The following is a 21,645-nucleotide window of genomic DNA, read 5'->3' as shown; positions in this document are numbered from 1 at the left end:
GGTATTTAATTCATAAATACTGTTATTTCCTGCATTTTTTTGTGAAGAACCCAGAGAGGGTTATTTGATTGTGCTTTCTAGAAAACAATAAATTTTTACATTTAGGCACTCCTGCAATCTTCACACTTTTTCTGTTACAAACTGACTCCGCCTCCCCCCTCCCCCAGAGAAGGGAAAAGTTATGTGGCCCTCACAGGAAAAAGTTTGGGGACCCCTGCTGTAAGAGAGCCAGAGCCGCCAGGTCACAGGACGCAAATGAAGAAAAACAACAGCGTGGAAGGCATTTGCAAAAATATTAAAGTAAAACATCCGTGTCTATTAGCTCAGAATATTTTTTGTTTCAAATTGTGTTTGTACTGTTCCTAAGAAACATAAATGACAGTGTATCTCTGTTGTTTGCAGTTTTTTCTCTTCTCATTCTACTATGATGCACATTTTTATCTTTTAATCTGAGTATCCTTTTTCTAATTTACTATACACTAATGTTTTTCTTATGTTGTAACTTGCATTTTCTGCATTACCGCTTATTCTTACTTTTTTTTTTTCAAACTGAATATGCATGCCCCTTACCTTTGACACGCTGCTGGTACACCTTAATATCCCCCATTTTGAGACGATAAGGGCTATTCTATTCTATTCTATTCTATTCTATTCTATTCTATTCTATTCTATTGTCTCAACTGCTGTTTCCCAGCACTGTAAACAACAAAGTAATTCTAAATGAATAAAGGCTGACGTTGCTTGACAGTTGGTATTTTGTGTAAAGACGGAAGTAAAACAAGTGGGAGGAGACGAAGGCCATCACAGCTCCTACTACGCCTGAAACGGTAAGGTGTTTGTGGAGATTTTCTCTCTTAAATGGTTGTGTGGGGAGCTTCATTATAACTCCAGAAGGTACGGTAATTCGTGGGGTGAGGTTTGTATTAGGCTTACAGATTAAGAGCTTAACTATCCCGGGAAAGGCTTCCTTAAGCTTGGACTTAGAAGGTCATGTCAGAGCTGCTAGCCGACACTGACAGCAGGCTCTCCGCTAGCCTTTAGCATCAGTTTCATTCATCTACCCGAACTACCGCAAACATGCAGGAATGGGCCAGTCAGTTATGCGTGAGTAACTGGGTGAAGAGAATCTTTGATTTCTTACTCGTATAGCTGTATTTAGTTAACTTCATGTTGACATAAACTAAATATTTGGTGTTTGTTTCTGTATGCACTCGAGCTCACTGTGCTAACGTCACCGTAGCTTAATGCTAGTCAGTTAGCGAACATCTCTACTTCTATGTGGCTAAGTTACATTTGTTAAAATTATTGTACATTTGCGTTACTAATTTATGATTCAGCAAAAGCTTAAGGCGTCAATTTGGGGCAGTATATATATATATATATATATATATATATATATATATATATATATAGTAATAATCTTTTAAACAGCAGCTAGCTACTTCGTCAGTCTTGTGAACGAGCGGTGCAATACGGAGCTAGCAACCTGTCAGACGTTGACAGCTACCTGCGAGACAAAACTAAGGGTTTTACATTGTTTCTGCCGTGAGTTGACGATAGTAAAGTTTTTTTTTTTTTAATGTTGTGTTAAAACGTGTAGGTACTCAATTGTAGGGATATGCAGTTGTATTTGTCAATAAACGAGTATCATAGCTTCAAGTATGTACAAATAAGACTTTAATACATATATTGGACTTGAGTTTTCCTGCCCTAGCTGATTCCTTGCTGTCCTGGAAGGAAATCTGTGGAAGGGTACAATACACCTGGTAGGGTGGTCTCAAGATGATAACCAACTTAAAATTACATCAGCCTCAAAACATCTAAAAAGTGTGAACAATGCAAAATGTCTTAATTCACACATAAAATAGCATTTATTAGGCTAACATCTCAGAGAACAAAGGCAATTTAAAAATTAATTTATCTGGTCAGCACATTCAAAACGAAAACTGATTACCAAAATGTTATTCCAACACCCTGTGTAGAATAAGTATCACAGATAATGACAATAGATTAAAAATATTACAACTTCATAGTAACAGTGCAAAAAGCCAAATAAGTAATGGGAAATGTTTCAATTTGCTTGATTTAAAACAGAGTGAATTAACATTAGACTCGGGGAGTTGAGGGCAGAGCCTGCTTGACATGCCATAGTCATTGGTTCAATATTTTAGGGAAAAAAGTTTGAAGAATCAAAGTGATCAGGAACGGCTCATAAGATTGCAGGAGGTTAGACTGACATTGGAGCTTGCTCCAGATCACCTCTATAGGTCAATAATTATAGCTTCAACTTCATAGTGTGTTATCAGAATCAAAGTATGTTTGGACATGATATGAATAACAGCGACCAAGACGCTAAAGTGGTGGGAACATCATGATGGCATAAATGAAAGCGATCAGTGAGGGAAAATGTTGGTTAATCATAAGCGGTATTATCATTGCGATAGTCAGCAATAATCATTGTCCTAATAGTTTTAATACTTGGACACTTTACTTGCAACAAAAAATAGAATATTAGATTGAATTCTTTATTGGAATATAAAGCGTTTTCCAGTATTTTTTGCTGATGGCAGCTTGATGAAGTGGAAATGCTTATTCTCCATCCTGAACTCAGTCAGTGTTGGCTGAAGAAACTACTGTTGGCTCTGTTTGTGCTGATATTGACATTTTCTCTCTAAAGAAGATAATCAGGATCTGGTTTCTCAGCAAAATCTTTTGTTTTCTTTCCCAATCTGCCACTATCTATTCAGGAAAAGAGAGGAAATCCTTTTATTCTCCTTTGCTTGCACTTCTAGTGTTTCCTGCTGCTCTTCTAAAGAGTTTCACTTGGGCGAAAGCCCTGCAGTTATTCTGTTTCATCCTTTGCTTTTTGCAGGAGAACAGACAGTTTGGATCCAAGATGACAGACTCCAAGTACTTCACTACTACCAAGAAAGGTCTGATAACTTTCTTTATGTTCATAAATAGCTTCCTGTATTAAATTGCTGTATTTATATTGAGAAATGGCTCCTTTAGACAAATTATTATAGCCAAAAAACATTAACTTTGCTGCTTTTGAAAAGAAAGAACGCATATATTTTTATCAGCGTGCAAATATATCATGATAGATTGTGTTCTGCCTCTACATAAGTAAAGAAAATAAAATTATTTATGTGTTGGGATTAATAAAATATCCTGGTAAAGTTGCATATTGCAAACTAATGTCTGAATCTTTAGATTTACTAGAAATGTAATGGCGTGGATCTTTTTTTTTTAAGCTCTCATCTAGTAATTCTGGTAGCATCTAGAAGGAGTTTACATTAAGCAGAAAACTCTAATTACCTAGGATCAAATTTAAGGCCATAATTGCCCTTTATTGACATGTTTATAGATTAACTTGCTTTGTGTAAAGAAACACATGATTGTAAACAGACTTTATCCTAACAAAATATTCCCAGGATGACTTCAAACCTCTCGCAGACTTAGTTTCTACTGACAAAATACAAAGTTTAATGAGAGTAATAGATGACATGCACATTCTCACAATAAATGACTTCCCACTCTTATTGTTGTGTGTGGTGCAAATAATATATGTCTACCTGTCCTGCTGTGTAAAAGCCAGGAATTATGAAGCTCTTAAATTTCCTATGTTATGAAAGATTGTTGCTCAGGCGCCAAGTGGCTCAGGAGTTTGTCCCACCGCTCCATCCGTCTCAGTCAAAACACTTTACCCGCCTTACCTGCTGGTGGTGGTCAGAGGGCCTGGTGGCGCTGGCTGAATGGCAGCCATGTTTAACCAGTAACTCATCACTTAGCTACAGAGAACAAGAATAAAAAGTAGTGTTCAACTATTGGAAATATTACATTTGAATTAGGCCAGTTCAGAAGAGCCTAGGAACCTCTGAGGGATAAGTAACCAGAAAAAAAAAACTAACTCAGAATAATATTTTAAATATGTTGTATTAATTTAAACAGTTATATTCAAGAGATACAGAAAATAAAACGAGAAGTTTGTTTACCAAAGTAATAGTCTCTGGCCATCAGAATAGATTCTGTTTAACTCTCCGTCCATTAATGGACCAGTTTCACATCTTGGTCCAGACGTGAAACTGGATCAAGCCTTTGCCTTTCAAGCTCTCTGGTTCTCCAGATCTTGGCCATACCAAAAAAATGAGTCCTGACCTGACCAGTTCAGCACACTCAGGATAGACAGAAAAACTGTCGCCAGCCCTCTGCTCAGCCGTTACACCCACCCACTCTCAACACTTTTATACTGCTTTAACATGTTTTAACCCATTGATTTAAGCTTTTACCTTTTAGATTTTAAATGCACATTTTTAATTGCACACTATTGTGAAATGTATTTATTATTTTCACACTTCCATCAGTTTTTATGACAGATTTTCTAATGTTCTATCAGACTGCCCCCATGGTAGCTGTGGTTAAAATGTAGCTTATCACCATCAGCATGTGAACGACTGTAACGTAAAGCACATCAGAGTCCTCAGACCTGATAACGTTCTACACGAGTACAGGACACTTACCGTTTTCATAGTTTTCAACGCTCTGCAAGCACTTTGAGCATGTTGTTCAGCAGCACAGCACTTATTTGTATATTTATAAGATTATTCAATGACAAATGAACCACATCAAATACAGAGACTCACAATAAATCCTACTTTCAGAATTGTTTTGTGTTGATTTAAATGTATGATAAACTAATAAGGATGTCAGTAAAAAGGGAACATCACTGCTTGTAATTTCCCCTTTTAAATCCTTTAAAAGAACCATCACAACATTAACAGAAAATATTTAAAATAAACACACAATCCACTTGGTTTTATTTAAAACAATAATTGACCCAGCGATCATGCTGCTCTGCAAAGAACTGATATTAACTGGTTAATTAGTTAAACTACAGCAGATAGCTGGTGGCCAGCATGCAGTCAGATAAATTGTAGTCATTGCACTCATAGCTTCTTCCCTGCTGTACTTTTAAAACAGCATTTCTGGGTAAAGTGTTCTTTCAATTTCCATATTGTGAGACTGTGCCTTTCACAATTAGAAATATTTCTCCCACCAAAAAAAACAAAGTCTTTTTTAAGCAAAAGAAAAGTAAAGTAGTCTCTTTTTTCAGCCAGTCTACGTACAGCAAATGGCACCAGATCTGCTAATTATGGGCCTAGAGAAGTCCAGCTACTCCTGACACTTTTTGCAGCATCTCATTTAAAAGTGTGACTTTTAAACGTCACCACTTCAATAAGAGTGATAAGGAGCTCTCCTTCAGTTTCCACACCATGACTGTCGGTGCTTTATATGATCAAAAATATTTAGAAACTGCTGACTTTGTCCGTCCTGTGAATGAGGGAAATGTGTAGAAGCGTACTTTCAGCCAGCTGACTGCAGCAAGCAAGGCAGTTTTTTGACAACTGTTTCTAACATTTTCCGCAACATGATACTGCTAACTGACTGGTTCTGCTCACTTTTAATGCATCATAGCACGCTAAAATGGAAACATTTTGGCCTTTGTTCTTTGTTTGTTTAGGGGAGATTTTTGAGCTCAAGGCGGAGCTGAACAGTGACAAAAAAGAGAAGAAGAAGGAGGCTGTCAAAAAGGTCATTGCATCAATGACAGTGGGGAAGGATGTCAGGTGAGCAGCTAGAAATGACGTCAGAAACGAACAAAGTGTGTGATGGCACTGGTCTTCTAACAGGTGATTTCTCCTGCAGTGCTCTGTTTCCAGATGTGGTGAACTGCATGCAGACCGACAACCTGGAGCTGAAAAAGCTGGTCTACCTCTATCTTATGAACTATGCCAAAAGTCAACCAGACATGGCTATCATGGCTGTTAACACCTTTGTGAAGGTGAAGCTCAGCCTGTCATTACTGTTTGTGATGGTGTTTGTATGCCGTCAGTTCAAGCAGTTAAATAATTTCAACTTGCAGTTTGTGTGTGTGGGTGATTTGATTTTTTTAAAGTACTATTTGCATGGAATCAGGAAATCAAAAGGGAGAGGTATAATTTTACAAGTTTGTCTCTTAGTAACAGGATTGTACTGGTTTTTACAGTAGCAAATTACTTTAATGCAGCACATAATTGCTGTGTGGGTAGTGTTGTCTGTAATTTAAACCTGTTTATACGCATTTCATGAGAAAAACTCATCACTGCTCCTTGAAGTTCTTTGTCCCCTTGGGTATTTTTTTTCACTCGTCTGATGGCAGCTTAAGCTCCAAAGATCAGTTTCTGTGTTGCCATCTAGAGCTTTTCATTAAGCATTTTACTTTTTCATCCTGTCTTCTAATTTAAGAAGACTGCACCCCATAGTTTGTTTGACTATTCTAATTTAAACAAAAATTAAAAAGGAATTTGATTATGTCTGATTAAAAGGCTAAAGGAATGCATGTTTTCTGGAAACCCACCAGGACTGTGAAGACCCCAACCCTCTCATCCGAGCCCTCGCCGTTCGAACCATGGGCTGTATTCGTGTGGACAAGATCACCGAGTACCTCTGTGAGCCTCTGAGAAAATGTCTGAAGGACGAAGACCCCTATGTGAGGAAGACGGCTGCAGTGTGTGTTGCAAAGCTGCACGATATCAACGCCCAGTTAGTGGAGGACCAGGGCTTCTTGGACACTCTCAAGGATCTGATTTCGGACTCCAATCCCATGGTGTGGCTCTTTCTGATGGCGTGACTGAATTCATGCAAGTCTTGCAGATGATGCAACCCTTGACCCCTTGTCTTTCTCTTTAGGTCGTCGCAAATGCCGTGGCGGCTCTGTCTGAAATTGCAGAGTCACATCCCAACAGCAATCTTCTGGACCTGAACCCTCAGACCATAAACAAGTTGCTGACAGCTCTTAATGAATGCACAGAGTGGGGCCAGATATTTATTCTTGACTGTCTAGCCAATTACACACCTCGGGATGATCGAGAGTCCCAAAGGTAAGATTATTATTTTGGTAGTGACTCCCACCTACATATTTCCTCTTTCTGCACGTCTCTAAATGTCTCTGAACAGCTTCGTTTTAATTTCTTTGTTTCCTTCCTATTATCGTTATCATCTGCCAGCATCTGTGAGCGAGTCACCCCGAGGCTCTCGCATGCCAACTCGGCGGTGGTGTTGTCAGCAGTTAAAGTTTTAATGAAGTTCATGGAAATGCTCCCTAAAGACCTGGACTATTATGGCACTCTGCTGAAGAAGCTCGCCCCCCCTCTGGTCACGCTGCTCTCTGCTGAGCCTGAGCTGCAATATGTTGCACTCAGAAACATCAACCTCATTGTGCAGAGAAGGTATGTCGACAGAAAAGCAGTTTTTTGCACTCAATTTTGAATAGACAAAGCTTAATAATGTTTTTTTTGTTTTTTTGGTGGTGGTGGTGGTAAAATTTTGTACTTTTAGACCGGAAATCCTGAAACATGAAATGAAGGTTTTCTTTGTCAAGTACAATGACCCAATCTATGTCAAACTGGAGAAGCTGGACATAATGATTCGCCTTGCATCTCAGGCCAACATTGCCCAGGTAACCGTCAACCTATCCAAGATATATATATTCATCTTGATGAATGAAAATATCAACAAAAGTTGATTTTTGTCAGTAATTCAGTTTGAAAAGTGAAACTTGTACGTATGAAGAATGGTTACACAGTTTGACTTATTTCAAATGAATTTGGGGCTTTCCTTAACTTTAAGTCAAAATCATAGAATGAACAGAAATAATCTGAGTTGTAGCTTTTCAACTGGAATTGCTGGAATAAATGAGCTTTATGATAATATTTAGGTTCATTGAGGTCTTAATCTAAGGATGCAAATGAAAAGTAAAGATCCTGTTTGTGTGGTGCCTGTTTTTTACTCTAGGTGCTGGCTGAGCTAAAGGAGTACGCAACTGAGGTGGATGTGGACTTTGTGCGTAAAGCGGTCAGGGCCATTGGCCGCTGTGCCATCAAAGTGGAGGTTAGTGGAAATCACAGAGCACCGTCGCCAGGTTTTGTTTGTCAAATACTCTTCAGCAATCCTTCATATTGTTGCACTTACAGCAAAATTCACATTCAAATAAAATTCAAATGATAACTGACCACTTGTAAGGCACAGCTTTATGCACAAGGTGGCCCTGTTACTGAAAACACTATGATTTTAATTCATTGTGCTTTTTATTTCAGACGTGTAAAAATATTCTCATCTGCATAATGTTTTCCTCAGTCCAGGAAAACACAAATACTCAAATCATTGTTTTATAAATGAGCTCTGTTTATATTTTCTAAATATTTGAAAACTGTTATTTTTAACGTCTCTTGGGCTTTTTTTTTTTTTCCTTTTCCCACTATTAGCAATCAGCAGAGCGCTGCGTCAGCACACTGCTGGATCTCATACAGACCAAGGTCAATTATGTGGTGCAGGAGGCCATAGTTGTCATCAAGGACATCTTCCGCAAATACCCCAACAAGTACGTTTTGTCCAACACACCAGTCTTAACATTTACCTTTTCTCCAGAAATTTCTAGAAAATATGTAATTTCACTATTTTATGTAGTTTTATTTAGCAAATGATTCCCACAAAGCTGCTGATTTGTGTAAAAATGTGGAGGATATTTACCGGTAAACATGACATAGACAGTCATTACTTTGCTTTGTCTGGTTTGTATACAAGCGGACAAAATACCTATTCCATTAATCACTGAGCTGAAAATACAAAAATCTTAATATGACATTTTTATGGTTAAAAGTGCTTAAATTGTGATTGCAATTTTTGTAAATGGATTTCTAATTTTGGGATTTTTATTGAAAAAATTTTTTTTTGAAGATGGCTGACAGTTTTGTCATCTTATCAAACAACTAACTGAAGTTGACAATAATTATGCTAACTTTTATCATTAGATATTTGGCAAAAATAATATTGATTTCGTATCAGTTTCTTTCAAACTTATTTCTATTCTATCCAGAGCTAAGAAGATGCCATGGTGTGTGTGTGAAAGGGGGCAACTGCTAGAAAAGTTAGCATGTTTAACTGTAATCAGTATCTCTGCCTATTGCTAAAGTTTCTCTGCTATCCTAAATCTGAGATTTCCACAAAAAGCTGTCAACGTGTCAAAATTCAGATACAAGAAAACAACTTTTCTGGACTGTATTTAGCTTTTATTTTAGGTGTTAAAGCCTTTTTAACACGTCACTGATATTGAACATTTCTTGCCCTCATTAACAGCTTCCAAACTGAAGAGTGTTGTGCTTCACACATCAGGCTTTAGCAATTAGGGGAAATGACAGATTGGAGCTAGTGGTTTTTGTCAGGTTCAAGCTAAAAATCACTCCAATTCAGAATCTGTTTGTTTTTCTCTTTTTTTTTTTCCATTCTTAAAAATAAAATACAACATTTAACATTAATGGTTATTTTCATGTGATTAAAGGGAAACATTTTTGGATATACATCTTGTTTTATAAATGTTTGCCTGATAAGCGTTGGAAAGAGATTTTAAGGAAGGATTTAGGGGCCTCCTTAGATTCTCTTTGACAACTTGCTGTGATTCCACATGGTTAACCTGTTGGTCTCAGGTTGTCATTCACAATGACAGGGGTGTCAAACTCCAGTCCTCAAGGGCCGCTGTCCTGCAGTGTTTAGATGTGCCACAGGTAAAAAACAGTGGAATGAAATGGCTTAATTACCTCCTCCCTGTGTAGATCGGTTCTCCTGAGCCTTGCTAATGACCTAATTATTCTTTTCAGGTGTGGTGCAGCAGAGGCACATCTAAAAGTTGCAGGACAGAGGCCCTTGAGGACTGGAGTTTGACACCCCTGTCACTAGAGGACCCAAATTTGGGTCCTCTAGTGACAGACAGGTTAAAGGTCAGGCTAATTTGGCGGCAGGGTGACTTCTGCTGTGGACGGGATTCATGTGGTAGACAGGAAGCTCGCCCACTCAGCAGTACACCATCGCCCTGGAGTCGTGAGCCTTGAAGGGAGCAGCTTTGCAAAGCCTATCAGCTCGGCATGGTTCACGCTTTGAGCCAAATGAGTCACCAGCTAGTCAAAGTTTGCTCTTTCCCATTAATTAAACATTTGTGCCTCAGCATAGCTTGTAGAAAAACCATTATGCAAATGGGAGTATTAATTGCTGCAAATTTTATGCAGATCAGAAGAACCTGAAGCACTTCAGAGGGAATTATGGTTGCACATTTTGAATAAAAGGACTGAATCCGTTGCCTAAATGTGTGCAAAAATATATTTTCATTTGTCAGGCTTCTGGGGAAAAAAAATGCCATGCTAAAGTGCTGTTTGATGTGAAATGGGTAATGAGGTGGGACCTTATGTCACTACTTTTGCGTACCCTAACAACAACTCAACCTTTTAGTTTCCTACCTTTTAGTTTTGGCAAAACGTTACCAGGTTGAGTTTAAATTGAATTGGAGACATTTGCAATTTGTTTAGCGCTTTTTTTTTTTTTTCTTTTTTCATCATTGCTGATTTATTATGTTTTATTGACAGTAATGTTATTTGGTGTAACTCCTTGCAGGTATGAGAGCGTGATTGCCACTCTGTGTGAGAACCTTGATTCCTTGGATGAGCCGGAGGCGCGTGCTGCCATGATCTGGATTGTGGGAGAGTACGCTGAGCGCATCGACAACGCTGATGAGCTGCTCGAAAGCTTTTTGGAGGGCTTCCATGATGAAAGCACTCAGGTGTGTTTAGTAAGCTGCCGGGTTTGTTGTTATTTGGAAAATGAAAAACATCTGATTGTGCTTCAATGATTTCTAATCAGTGCTGGCAGAGAAGAGTGTATATTTTCTGCATGAAAATTATTAATGCCGCTTTTTTTGCTGCTGTAAATATGGCAACACGTAGGAGGCATTGGTATAGATGAGCTTAAGAGATCAGGTTTTAATTTGGCAGTCGATCTTCACCAGGCAGCATTTAAATCAAAGGCGGACCCTCACTCTGGACACATTTAGTCAAAAAGCCTCTCTTTTCACGCTCTCGTGTGGTTCAGTGTGGAATACGACGGTTGTGTGGTTTTTCAATTCTGAAATTATGAAAGATGCAGCTCATAGTGGGAGGTGTAGAGCTGTAAAAGGTTGTTCCATCTGAATAAGTGAAGGATTGTCATGTTATTGCCTATAAAAGATTTTTGCTGGCGGAGGGATTTATTATTTTTTTTACCATGTTTCATAACATGGAGAAAAGATTCCCTTATTATATTAAATAGATTTAAAACCACAAAAACAAACTTAAAGACTGAAGCTTTGTATATTTGGTCTGTATATTGAGGTTTAGAAAACAGTTGTTTCTTTAAATCCACTGCGTTACAGATTTGGAGAATCCATTTTAAATCGTTTAAATGCGCAGCTGTAACTTGTGTTCACTGTGACCCTTTTAGGTGCAGCTACAACTACTGACTGCAATAGTCAAGCTGTTCCTGAAGAAACCCACAGAGACCCAGGAGCTGGTGCAGCAGGTCCTCAGCCTGGCCACACAGGTGAGAATAAAACCATAATAAATTATTATCTTCAACATTTTTCCATTTTGTACTTGAGTTGTTTCTACACATGGGCGTCCCGTTTAACTTTGCATAATCATGTTTGGGATAGAATTTGAAAAGGAGTGAAAGCTACATTTTTTGCTGCTAAATTGATTTAAAGTGTTTGATAAATGTGACTCTAGCACTTCCAACATCTCACTAGCAGGACTTTAAACTCTAGGAATGATGATGGAAAATATTGATGAAACTGTAAACTTTTTTAAAACCTTGGTATACCTTGATGCTCATAACTGGCTTATGCCTTTGCCCAGGTGCCTTTCAATCCTCTGTCTTCCTCTTTTTAATTTGGATAAAAGGATCGGTGATGCAAGAGAAGCAAACATGCTTTTGTACTCCCACTTTTTGACTCGGACTGATTCTGATCCTGATAAATTTATAAAGCCTTTAGCCTTCATCAGACTTTCTAAATTGTAAATTAAATGTGGATATTGGAAGTAGTTGCCACTCTCCTTCACCTCTGAGTTGGTCCAGTCAATAATCAGCAACATTTTCAAGCTAAACTAACTGTAAACTCTATAACTAGTAAGGTTATTATTTTAGTATATATCTGACACAGCATAGAAACAATCGTTTACAGTTGAGATGTTTTAACTGTTAATGTTGAGAGATTTTAGATCCAAGACCTGATCTCCCATTATTATGATTTCCAAGTGTTTTTAGATACTCTTCTGTTCCATTAAAGTTGATCTTGTCTTGTATGTCAATGTAGCTGTATCTTAATAATTAGGAACCACATATATCTTTCTATCTTGAACCTACTATGAACAGAGACCGATTGCATCTACAGGCTGTATAAGTAGAAATGTATGTTGTCGATTGATTTCATAAGATCATTCACTTTTATAGAGTGCATGTTTTAACATAGTAATGTATGTAATCCAACATGACAAAATTCAAGAAGAAGCTCACTGTATTACTTTTTTCTGTGTGGTGATGGTATTTTTAAATGTTTTCATAAAAAAAAAAAAACAGCATTGCTTCATGAACACAAATTGTTTTTCTGTGAGACTTCTGCAGGTTAGCGCATAATCCACAGGATTTACCTTTATTAATCTCTTTTAGGAGAGGGATCCGTTACCTTTTTTTTTTTTTTGCTGTTGGCCACTACATTGAGGCAAACTCAGTTTTAATACTGTTAATTCTCAGACCTTAGTCCCATATCAGGAACAGAGAGTCTAAACTATTTATTCTACATATTACAAGGATATTTAGTGTCATTCCTCCACGTCTGTCTGTAGGACTCTGATAACCCAGACCTCAGGGACAGAGGCTACATCTATTGGCGTCTGCTCTCCACGGACCCTGTGGCTGCCAAGGAAGTGGTTCTGGCTGAGAAGCCTCTGATCTCCGAGGAGACGGATCTGATTGAGCCGACCTTGCTGGAGGAGCTAATCTGCCACATTGGGACTCTGGCTTCTGTCTACCACAAGCCTCCCAGTGCCTTTGTGGAGGGCAGCCGTGGGGTTCAGCACAAGAGACTCCCAGGCAGTGCTGGATCGTGAGTTACACATTGAACCCTTTATGTTTTAACAGGCTTTTCTAAATGGATGTAGTTTTTTTTTTTTTTTTTACACCTTGGGTTAAAGAGGAAATACTTTTTTTTGTGCTGAAGATGCTTTGCACGTGATACATTTGCAAACATTCACTGTGAGCATGAGTGTCACCATTTTGAGGCTTCTATTGATGCATTAAATTAATATCTTGATTATGAAACTCACTTTACTGTGGAGATCGGCCCTGGCTTCACATCAGGTTTCAGTCCTTTTCAGTTCCTAGATTGTTTCTGAACATCTTGACCAATTTCCTCTCCCGTTTTAGTCGGACTCGATTCACAATGAGCCTACATGACCATCTACCCTCCTTTTGAAACGGCAATCTTGAAATCCATCCCCAAGGACACTTGGGAATGGATTTGCGAACTGTTCTTAAGACTGGTTTCCGAACATGCACCAATCAGTTTAAATGAGGTCTACTATTTCTGGTTTTAATAAAAAAAAAAAGAGCTCATTTAATCAGAGTTTTGATGGTAGCTTATTTAAAAGTATTTGTTTATAATTCCACACTGAAAACGTAAAAGTTCAGATGTGTCCTCAAAGCCTCAAATAAAGTGGCATTCATCTCTGTGGTGAGTGCATGTGCACCGTTTATTAGCAATGACACATTTTAATTAAGAAATTAATTAAAATGTTTTAATTTTGTTTAGTTCATCCTGTCATTTTGAACTTGTTTTGCCTCTTTCTAGTGGAGAGAGCGTTGAGAGCCCAGACACGGGCTCTGCAGCTGGAGTTTCTGACGCACCGCCTGCGGTCATACCGTCCCAGGGTGACCTCCTGGGCGACCTCCTCAATCTTGATCTGACACCCCCTGCCACCACTGGACCCCCACCCCCAGCCACTTCTGGCATGCAGCTGGGCGCCATGGATCTCCTTGGAGGGGGACTGGACAGCCTGGTACGTTTCAGAAGACCTGCTTGAGTCCGTCTGTCAGGTTTAGTTCATTTATAAGCTTAATGTCACTGGGTCTAAATTGTGGAACGTTTTCTATTTTTTACATTTTGTTCTTTCTTTTACTTTTTTTCTTATCTGTTCTTCTGTTCTTTGTTCAATGCTGCACCTGCAGATGGGGGATGAGTCTGAGCCGGTAACTACAGAGAAAGGGCACGATATTTATCAGTCATATAAAACCATTTTTAAAACAATAAGTCTTAAAGAGCCCATTTCGTGCTTAGGGGGATCATTTCTTTTGGGACCTCAGGTAGATGTTGCGCTCTTTGTCCCTTTGTCTTTTAAAAGCTTCACTCTAAAGCCAGTCTGCTCATCAGCCAACCTAATAAAACCAGTGCTAAGGAATGCTGTTGATGTAGTAATGTTCTGAGCAGAGTTGTAATACTCGACAAGCTGTGTTCACTCAAGAAATGCTTACAAATGTTAAACTGTTTATATTTCTCTCTGCCTCGGAGAAAACAGTTTTCTTTAAATGTTTCTGCTTGTACTCTCCTGCAAATCTAAATAAGTGGAAGAAAGACATCAACACACCATTTTAAACAACACAGCTGTTGTTAAAAACAGAGGCTTAAAGTTTTAATAAAGATTAGTAATAATTATCATTATACACTCTTGTCCCATCACTGAAATCTGTCCCAACTAAACTGGTGGAAACTGTGTAATGTAATTTAGTGGACTATTCAAACAGATTTTTATACCAGTCAAATAAAGTAGAGAAGCACTTTACTTTGAATTCTTCAGAGTTTATGGATGAACTCCAGCCAGGTTAAAGTTTTACGTTATGCTACATTTATTGAAACGGCTCAGAAGTGGAAAGTCAGTGGAGCTGTTTAATTAATGGAATTTTTACCTTGCAGGAAAAGTAAAAAAAAAAAAGCATAATATGGGCTCTTTAACCCCTGCTTACCTAGTTTCCACGCACCTGCCTTGATGTTTTCATTCATTCATCATCTCATATTGTTTTGACTTGTGCAGTTAGCTTGATGCTAAGTCCTGGAGGCCATCTCTCATCTCATTTTTTGGCTCTGCAATGTGTTTCGTCTTTCAATCAGCCGCCCATTCCCCTGCGGACGGACACTCCTCAGTCACCTCAGATCCCGCATCAGTCCCCGTCGCCCCCAGATTACAGCCCCACTGAGGTCGGTCCAGTGGACCATGCTGGGCCAGTAAAGGCCAGCAGCCTATATAGACCCTTACTGTTCCACTATTTCCTCTCCGTAGCATCCCCTGCAGTAATGGCTTCCTGTTTGCACTTGTTATTGCACTGTTGGTTGTCCCATTCACTGAAGGTGGGACTTTACTGAATCACAAATCATGAAGGTTTTGTTCAGTCTGTCTTCAGCCTTCACTTTGAGATGCATTTCAGTAAAACCTGTCGAATTTCACTTATTTGTCCCCAAGTAGGGGTAAAGCATACACGTCCTTTGTCTCTATGTACTTCACCTTTATTTATTTATTTTTTTACTTGCAAATGTATTTGTACCCTTGAACATTTTAATATTTTGTCACATAAAAATCACAGACTTAAATGCATCTTACTGAGAAATAATAAGTAAACACAAAGTAGTTCCTAATTGTGAAATGGAAGGAAATCTGTTCCTGGTCTTAATTTTATGTTTAAGTAATATCTGAAGATTCTGAATTTGTTTCTTCTTGCTGCTTTTTAATAAATTCCTGCTTAATGAAGTGCATGACTAATAGTTGCTCTGTAGAAAAATTTGCTCACCTCTCTGTTGCTCCTGCAGAGATGCCACAGATAATATTTACTAGTCAGGTGGCTTCTCGTTGCAATTGATTTCACTGGCTTTTATTTCGAGGTTTCAGAGCAAAAGTTGCTGAATATATGTATATGCATGCCACTTTTTTAATAATTTATATTGGTAAAACAGATTGGAATCCATGTTTTTGTTCCACTTCACAATTATGATTACTTTGTGAATAGCTGCGACTACTTCACTTAAAATCCCAACAAATCAGAATATTTTTGCAGGGTTCAGTAATAGTTTAAACCCTATAGCTACCATTAATCACACAGACATTTTCTAGCTCCTTTCGCTCCTCCCTCACCCTCTTCAATCCTTTTAGGGTGTTATCTAGTGTTTTTTGTTCATTGTATAGTTTTTAACATTCCTTATGTGCCTACTCCTCATGCTCAGCTCGGAGGAGACCTTGGAGGAAGTTCGGCCGTAAGTCCTTTTTATTAAAGGTCTTTTGAGGTTTAATGGTCTCCTACGGGGTAAAACTGACGGTACCATATGTTTTATGACCCTTAGATGGGGGCTGGTTTCGGTGCTCCTCCAGCTGCGCCGGCAGCCTCATTCAGCGCTCCTGTTAGCGGCGGACTGGACGACCTGTTTGATCTTGGAGGTGGCGTCGGTATGCCCATGGGCGCCTACAGCCCACCAAAAACAGTAAGTTCGTACTCTAGGATTGAAATTCACTGCTTGCATAATCATGGAGCCCTAACAATTCATCACTTTGTCCACAGGTTTGGCTCCCAGCCATGAAGGGGAAGGGGCTTGAAATATCTGGCACTTTTGCCCGCCGTGCCGGTGTCATCCAGATGGAGATGACTCTCACTAATAAAGCAATGAGTGTCATGACTGACTTTGCCATCCAGTTTAACAGGAACAGGTGGGATCGAGTTTTATCTTTTATTTGTTTACAGTTCTGTCACCAGTTGAATTTTGTGAAATTTCTTTCTCTTTGTTTGTCTTTAGCTTTGGTCTCGCTCCAGCTGGTCCTCTCCAGGTTCTGACCCCCCTCAGCCCCAACCAGAGCATCGAAGTGACCCTTCCACTCAATACGGTTGGACCTGTTATGAAGATGGATCCGCTCAACAACCTGCAGGTAAAACCTACACTATGAGCAACATTTCTAAATGTTACCTGGCTGGGTTGGTTTTCTTTCAGGCTCAGTGCTTTTCTGTCCATCACTGGCTGTGTTTCCATTACAAATGCGCACAAATCGTTGTCGATATTCTGCTAATGTCGAAAACCCCCCCACAATTTTGCAATTGCAGTGTTTCCATCCAGTAAGAAATGAAATTAAAATCACATGTGAATATGCTTGTTCATGCAACAAGTTATTAAAAACAATAGCAGTGACAGTTGTGAACAGTTACTTGACATATATATTCATAACTCAGCCCTGATGCTGGTGCTCATCATCTATCAGAGGAAACATCGGCGTCTTAATCAGGCGTTGGAGCGACAAGCCCTTATACTTGGCAGCGGCTACGTATGCAGTGTTTTTGAGAAATTGTAGTGTGTGATTTCACAGAAGAGCTATGGAGTCAACACATTTGAATGACAACTTTTTATGAAATGTGCAATGCTGTGAGAGCTCTGGTGGAGCCAGCTGCACATTGTCCCCAAAAACCCCCCAAAAACAAACCATCATTCTCCTACGACTTCCTGTCGTCGTCTTTGTGGTTTTCACCAGTAGTAACATCTGGCTGTTGATCACATGACTCACCAGCCAGTGTTATGCAAAAAAAGTTTTTCCATTGCAGTTTTGCGAAATACATTTATTTTAATATTGCTGAAAAACTTCCTCATCCTGGCGCAGAAATGTTTTTGTCAGAATCACTGTGTCTTCATTATCAAATTTACTTTTGGAATTTCAAGCAATTTTCTGATTAATGGAAATGCAGCTAGTTCAGGCTCTTGATTGATCAGGTATCAGTGCAAAACAGAGCCCCAATGCTGTTCAGCTCCGTTTGACTCGGCATCCTGAATGCATCCATTGAGACGCTGACCAAGTGTGTCGCATTGTTATTCTACCATGCTGTTAAAGTCCCATTTTGAGAATGAAACGGTTTAAACCCGTAACATTCACCAACGTTACTGTGAAAGGTTGTAAATGGAGCGATGGTCGGGTTTTGGTCTCTGTGGCCCTTTTTGACTGGGCTGACTATTGCTGTTTGCACCTGGGAAGGGAAGATAAGACTGTCAAAGGGGAGAAGAGAAAGGTGGGGATGGTCATTAATGGTTTCACATGCCTCCTCCTCTTTCTTCTCGCCTGAACAGCTTTTCTAACATTTCTTCTTTTCCTCCTCCATGAACAGTATTGATCTGGCCTATTTCCACTGTTCATAGCAGATTTTTCAGTTTTATTTTATAGGTTACACATGCAGATACCATCTGTATTCATGCCAACTTTTGTATTTTGCGTCTTCGTGGCATTTGTAGTGAAGTCCTCCTAGCATAGCAATGAAATCGTATAAACTGCACGATGGTCACACAGACCTGACCATCTTTAAAAATGCCTAAGTGGCAACACCAATGTAGCCTTTTCTAATAAAGCTCCATCTCAAAAACGTTGCATTGTTTGTGCTCCTGCATCTTAGGAATAAGATGCTGCATTGAATTATTCATGACTCGCTCTTCTAGCAAAGCTGCAGCTCTTTATAAAGCTGGCTAATGATAGTATCATTGCCTACTACTTGTTTCTGCAGATGCTTCCTTTATTAGATCTTTGTTGATCTGTTTCCCTCTCTTATGCTCAAACCTTCAGGACCGTAAAGCTGACTGAGAAGCTAAGGCAAACAAATTCCTTACTAAATCTGTGGCTTGTCAGATAAAATCTTTGGAGTATTTATAAATGTTCTCATTTATCCTATTTTTATCCTTGCTTGCTCCTTATTTCTCCTTTTTGGATCTTTATTTTTAGCACTTTTGATGCATTTTCAGAATGCTATTTGTAGATCAGAAACTTTTGCTTTCTTTAGATTATTGGTGTCGTATTTCAAAATAACACGCTGCAAAGATGATTTAAAAAAAAAAAAAAATCAAGAAACCAACAGTAAAAATGTACGTATATGTCAAGGATTATAATGTTAAATACTGTGTATGTCAAAACATTTAAAGAAGCAAAACAAAGAGGTGATCATTCTACACCGTTTCATGCTCAACACAGTTTAAAGCTAATTTGTAGAGCAGCTCATGTGAACTCTTGGTACAAAAGGTCAGGTTTCTTGAGGCTCATTCCTCCCACTTCCTCTAGATAAAACTCTAGTGGATTCAAAGCACTTATCAGAGCCTTGTTTAGAGAAAAATAGAACCTGGAGCTAAATAAAGCTTTGACTCATGTGTCCAGAAGAACGTTACTGCTTTTTAGATATTTATAAGGAGTGGAGCAATGCAGTTTCTTCCATTTGCTGTTTTTAGTGAGAGTTAAACTCATTTTATCACATATACAAATAATACAGAATCCTGCTAAAGCTGTTTTATCTGCTTCTACAAAGGTTGGACTGATTTATTTATTAAACCGTGTGGATTGGCAATGGGACATCATTGAGTACTGTGTGTTATTCAGCGGCTGGCTGAACAGAAAGAAGGATGGCAAATGGCCAGTTATGTCATTGGATGTGTTTTTGATTTTTCTTTTCCTTTGTTTTATTTTTGACGAACAGATTTGTGATCTGAAAGATTGACAACATTGAAAACAATCAAGTGCTGATTGGCTTTGAAATTATGATTATGAGACCAAGCCTGAAAAAAACATTCAATCCAGAGATCATCTCACACTTTAAGTTGGCACTTTTCAAAGCAGTTGTCACAAACACATTTGAAACATTACTTTTTTTTTTTTTTTTTTTTTTTTTTAAACTATTTGACAAGTTGAAAGATGTTGTTGACTAAATAAAAGGTACCAACAGCCTGGTGATCCGAAATTGTATTTTTCAGAGATTCGTTTGTATTTGTGAAGTCTGTTTCTAAATGAATAACTCTTTGGACTGAATTCGGAGGACATTTGCCTGCTCCGACTTTTTGGACCACACTAAGAGAAGTGACGTCTCTCTGTGAAAAGCACTTGAAAAGTAATTATTCTGAGATGGCTTCTTGTTTCTCCTCTCATCCGAACTTAATCCCCTCCCTGCAGGTGGCTGTTAAGAACAACATCGACGTGTTTTACTTCAGCTGCCAGTACCCCATCAGCATGCTGTTTGTGGAAGACGGGAAGATGGGTGAGTGCTTCCTCACTAAATAGCTTCGCACAAATGCCTCCGAGCCCTGCTGACGTCAGCCGGCGTACTATAAGCAGCCCTCGCTTGAAAGATTGATGCCTGTGCGACTCTTCCTGGACGTGTGCTGCGACTGCTTGTTTACTGTCCACCAGCCTAAAAGCCTGTCGCTTCACATGGCAGGGCAGATTATACAACGGGGCCATTTTGAGTCCTCTTTTTGTTTTTCTTTTGTTCTCGAGTTGCTGTTTGATTCATTTGGTGAAAATGTGTCGGCATTTGTCCCTGTGGAGCTGTCTGATGGGGCTAGCAGCATGTCTGCTGCCAGAGGCTGTGAGCTAATGCTCCACAGCCAAAGCCACAGCAGGACACCTCGTCTCCACAGTCGAAATGAACTGCTCACACACTGCTTGCTCCGGTTTTTTGTTTCTTTTCTTGTCTTTGCTGCACTGTGGGAAAACTCATAGTGTAACACAAATGGTGCTGCTATTGACCCATATATTTCAGAAAGCTTTTCTGGAACTCACCCAATGATTGCATGTCTTTATTAACAGAGAGACAAGTTTTCCTCGCCACATGGAAAGACATTTCTAATGACAACGAGGCCCAGTTTCAGATCAAAGACTGCCATCTCAGCTCGGGTAAGACGGGGGGTTAATGAAGAGAAAAACACATCACCGCACCGAAAAACGCAGCCTCTTTTCACACTGAAATAGCCAGACAGAGACGTGTCTATCTCAAAACTAATCCCAGCTAATGAAGCAATTTATATTTGATAAAGACTCATCAGCTGCACTCTCTATTTATGTGTCATAATTTAGTTTTACACGAGTGTGAGCAGCGCTGGACTGGAGAAGAATTCATAATAATGGCTTAATGGAGAGTTACCCCGACAGATTGAATTTCTTTTCCAGGAACAAAGAGAGAGGATTTCACGTCCTGCTGGGGTGCATCAGGGAGGCTGAGGAGTTATTTCAGAATTAGAAACTACACAGGTGTTTCACAGAAAGCCCGGGGTGAAAATGTGCTAGGGTAGGTTAAAGGAACAAGAGATTCTGCAGGGTCCAGTGCATTTAATGACAGACGGTCTCAGAGCATGATAGAAGTCAGCGAGGGGTTTAGATTTAAGTATCTGAGCCAAGATGAACTGTGCAGCACCGTTTTCAGCAGGGAGGTTGTGATCTCTTGTTGCGTTCTTTGTTAACAGATGCAGCCTCCAACAAACTTCAGGGTAGCAACATCTTCACGATCGCTAAGCGCACCGTGGACGGCCAGGACATGCTGTACCAGTCCACCAAGCTCAGCAACGGCATCTGGGTTCTGGCTGAGCTCCGGGTGCAGACAGGAAACCCGACTTTCACAGTGAGTCTTGCACAACAAACTGTTTGGTCTAATCACTGCTCTGATTGTGCTGCTAATTACTGAAGAAGGAAACAGCTGGGAGGAGACAAGGTCACTGTCAGCAATTTAGTTTGAAAGACAATTAAAATATTGAGAAATATTTCACCATGAGAACAAGCAGACATGGGAGCCCTCATATAAATAAAAGACGATTGACAGATGATTCCTTTGATGAGGAAAAAGGTTTTTTTTTTTTTTTTCCACAAGCTTACCTTCAAAGCTTTCTATAACCGATTACATCCATGGGTACAGTCAGTAAATTGCAGAAGT

General features: G+C 39.2%; 1 protein-coding gene across 5 annotated transcripts; it reads left to right on the top strand.

Moving 5' to 3' along the window:
- The first annotated feature begins 677 nt into the window (after positions 1–677).
- LOC106937048 (AP-1 complex subunit beta-1-like) lies at positions 678–21,414 on the top strand. Of its 5 annotated transcripts, none has more exons than XM_015018375.1 (23): positions 678–827; positions 2,873–2,933; positions 5,522–5,627; positions 5,707–5,842; positions 6,401–6,646; positions 6,730–6,920; positions 7,047–7,268; positions 7,378–7,498; positions 7,834–7,929; positions 8,304–8,419; positions 10,480–10,645; positions 11,341–11,439; positions 12,741–13,000; positions 13,745–13,952; positions 14,122–14,142; positions 15,059–15,145; positions 16,163–16,192; positions 16,280–16,417; positions 16,495–16,640; positions 16,727–16,856; positions 19,893–19,977; positions 20,529–20,615; positions 21,182–21,414. In XM_015018375.1, the coding sequence occupies exons 2-23, from the start codon at positions 2,897–2,899 to the stop codon at positions 21,397–21,399; spliced, it is 2,946 nt and encodes a 981-aa protein (XP_014873861.1). In that variant the 5' UTR covers positions 678–827; positions 2,873–2,896; the 3' UTR covers positions 21,400–21,414. The 5 variants fall into 5 exon arrangements, with proteins under 5 accessions (XP_014873861.1, XP_014873848.1, XP_014873857.1 ...); XM_015018362.1 differs by lacking the exon at positions 678–827 and adding an exon at positions 932–1,104; XM_015018371.1 differs by lacking the exons at positions 678–827; positions 14,122–14,142 and adding an exon at positions 932–1,104.
- Positions 21,415–21,645: the final 231 nt, after the last annotated feature.

Source organism: Poecilia latipinna, unplaced genomic scaffold (assembly GCF_001443285.1).
Source record: "Poecilia latipinna isolate Pla-1442-1.1 unplaced genomic scaffold, P_latipinna-1.0 Scaffold79, whole genome shotgun sequence".
Taxonomy (NCBI): Eukaryota; Metazoa; Chordata; class Actinopteri; order Cyprinodontiformes; family Poeciliidae; genus Poecilia; species Poecilia latipinna.
The sequence above is the reverse complement of the archived record's forward strand: the minus strand, read 5'-3'. Positions and strand labels throughout refer to the sequence as shown.

Coding starts and splice junctions, on each gene's coding strand:
- LOC106937048 (XM_015018362.1), top strand. CDS start 1,078: ATGCAGGAATGGGCCAGTCAGTTATGC. Junction 5,628..5,706: donor ACAGTGGGGAAGGATGTCAG/GTGAGCAGCTAG, acceptor TTTCTCCTGCAG/TGCTCTGTTTCCAGATGTGG. Junction 13,001..13,744: donor CTCCCAGGCAGTGCTGGATC/GTGAGTTACACA, acceptor GCCTCTTTCTAG/TGGAGAGAGCGTTGAGAGCC.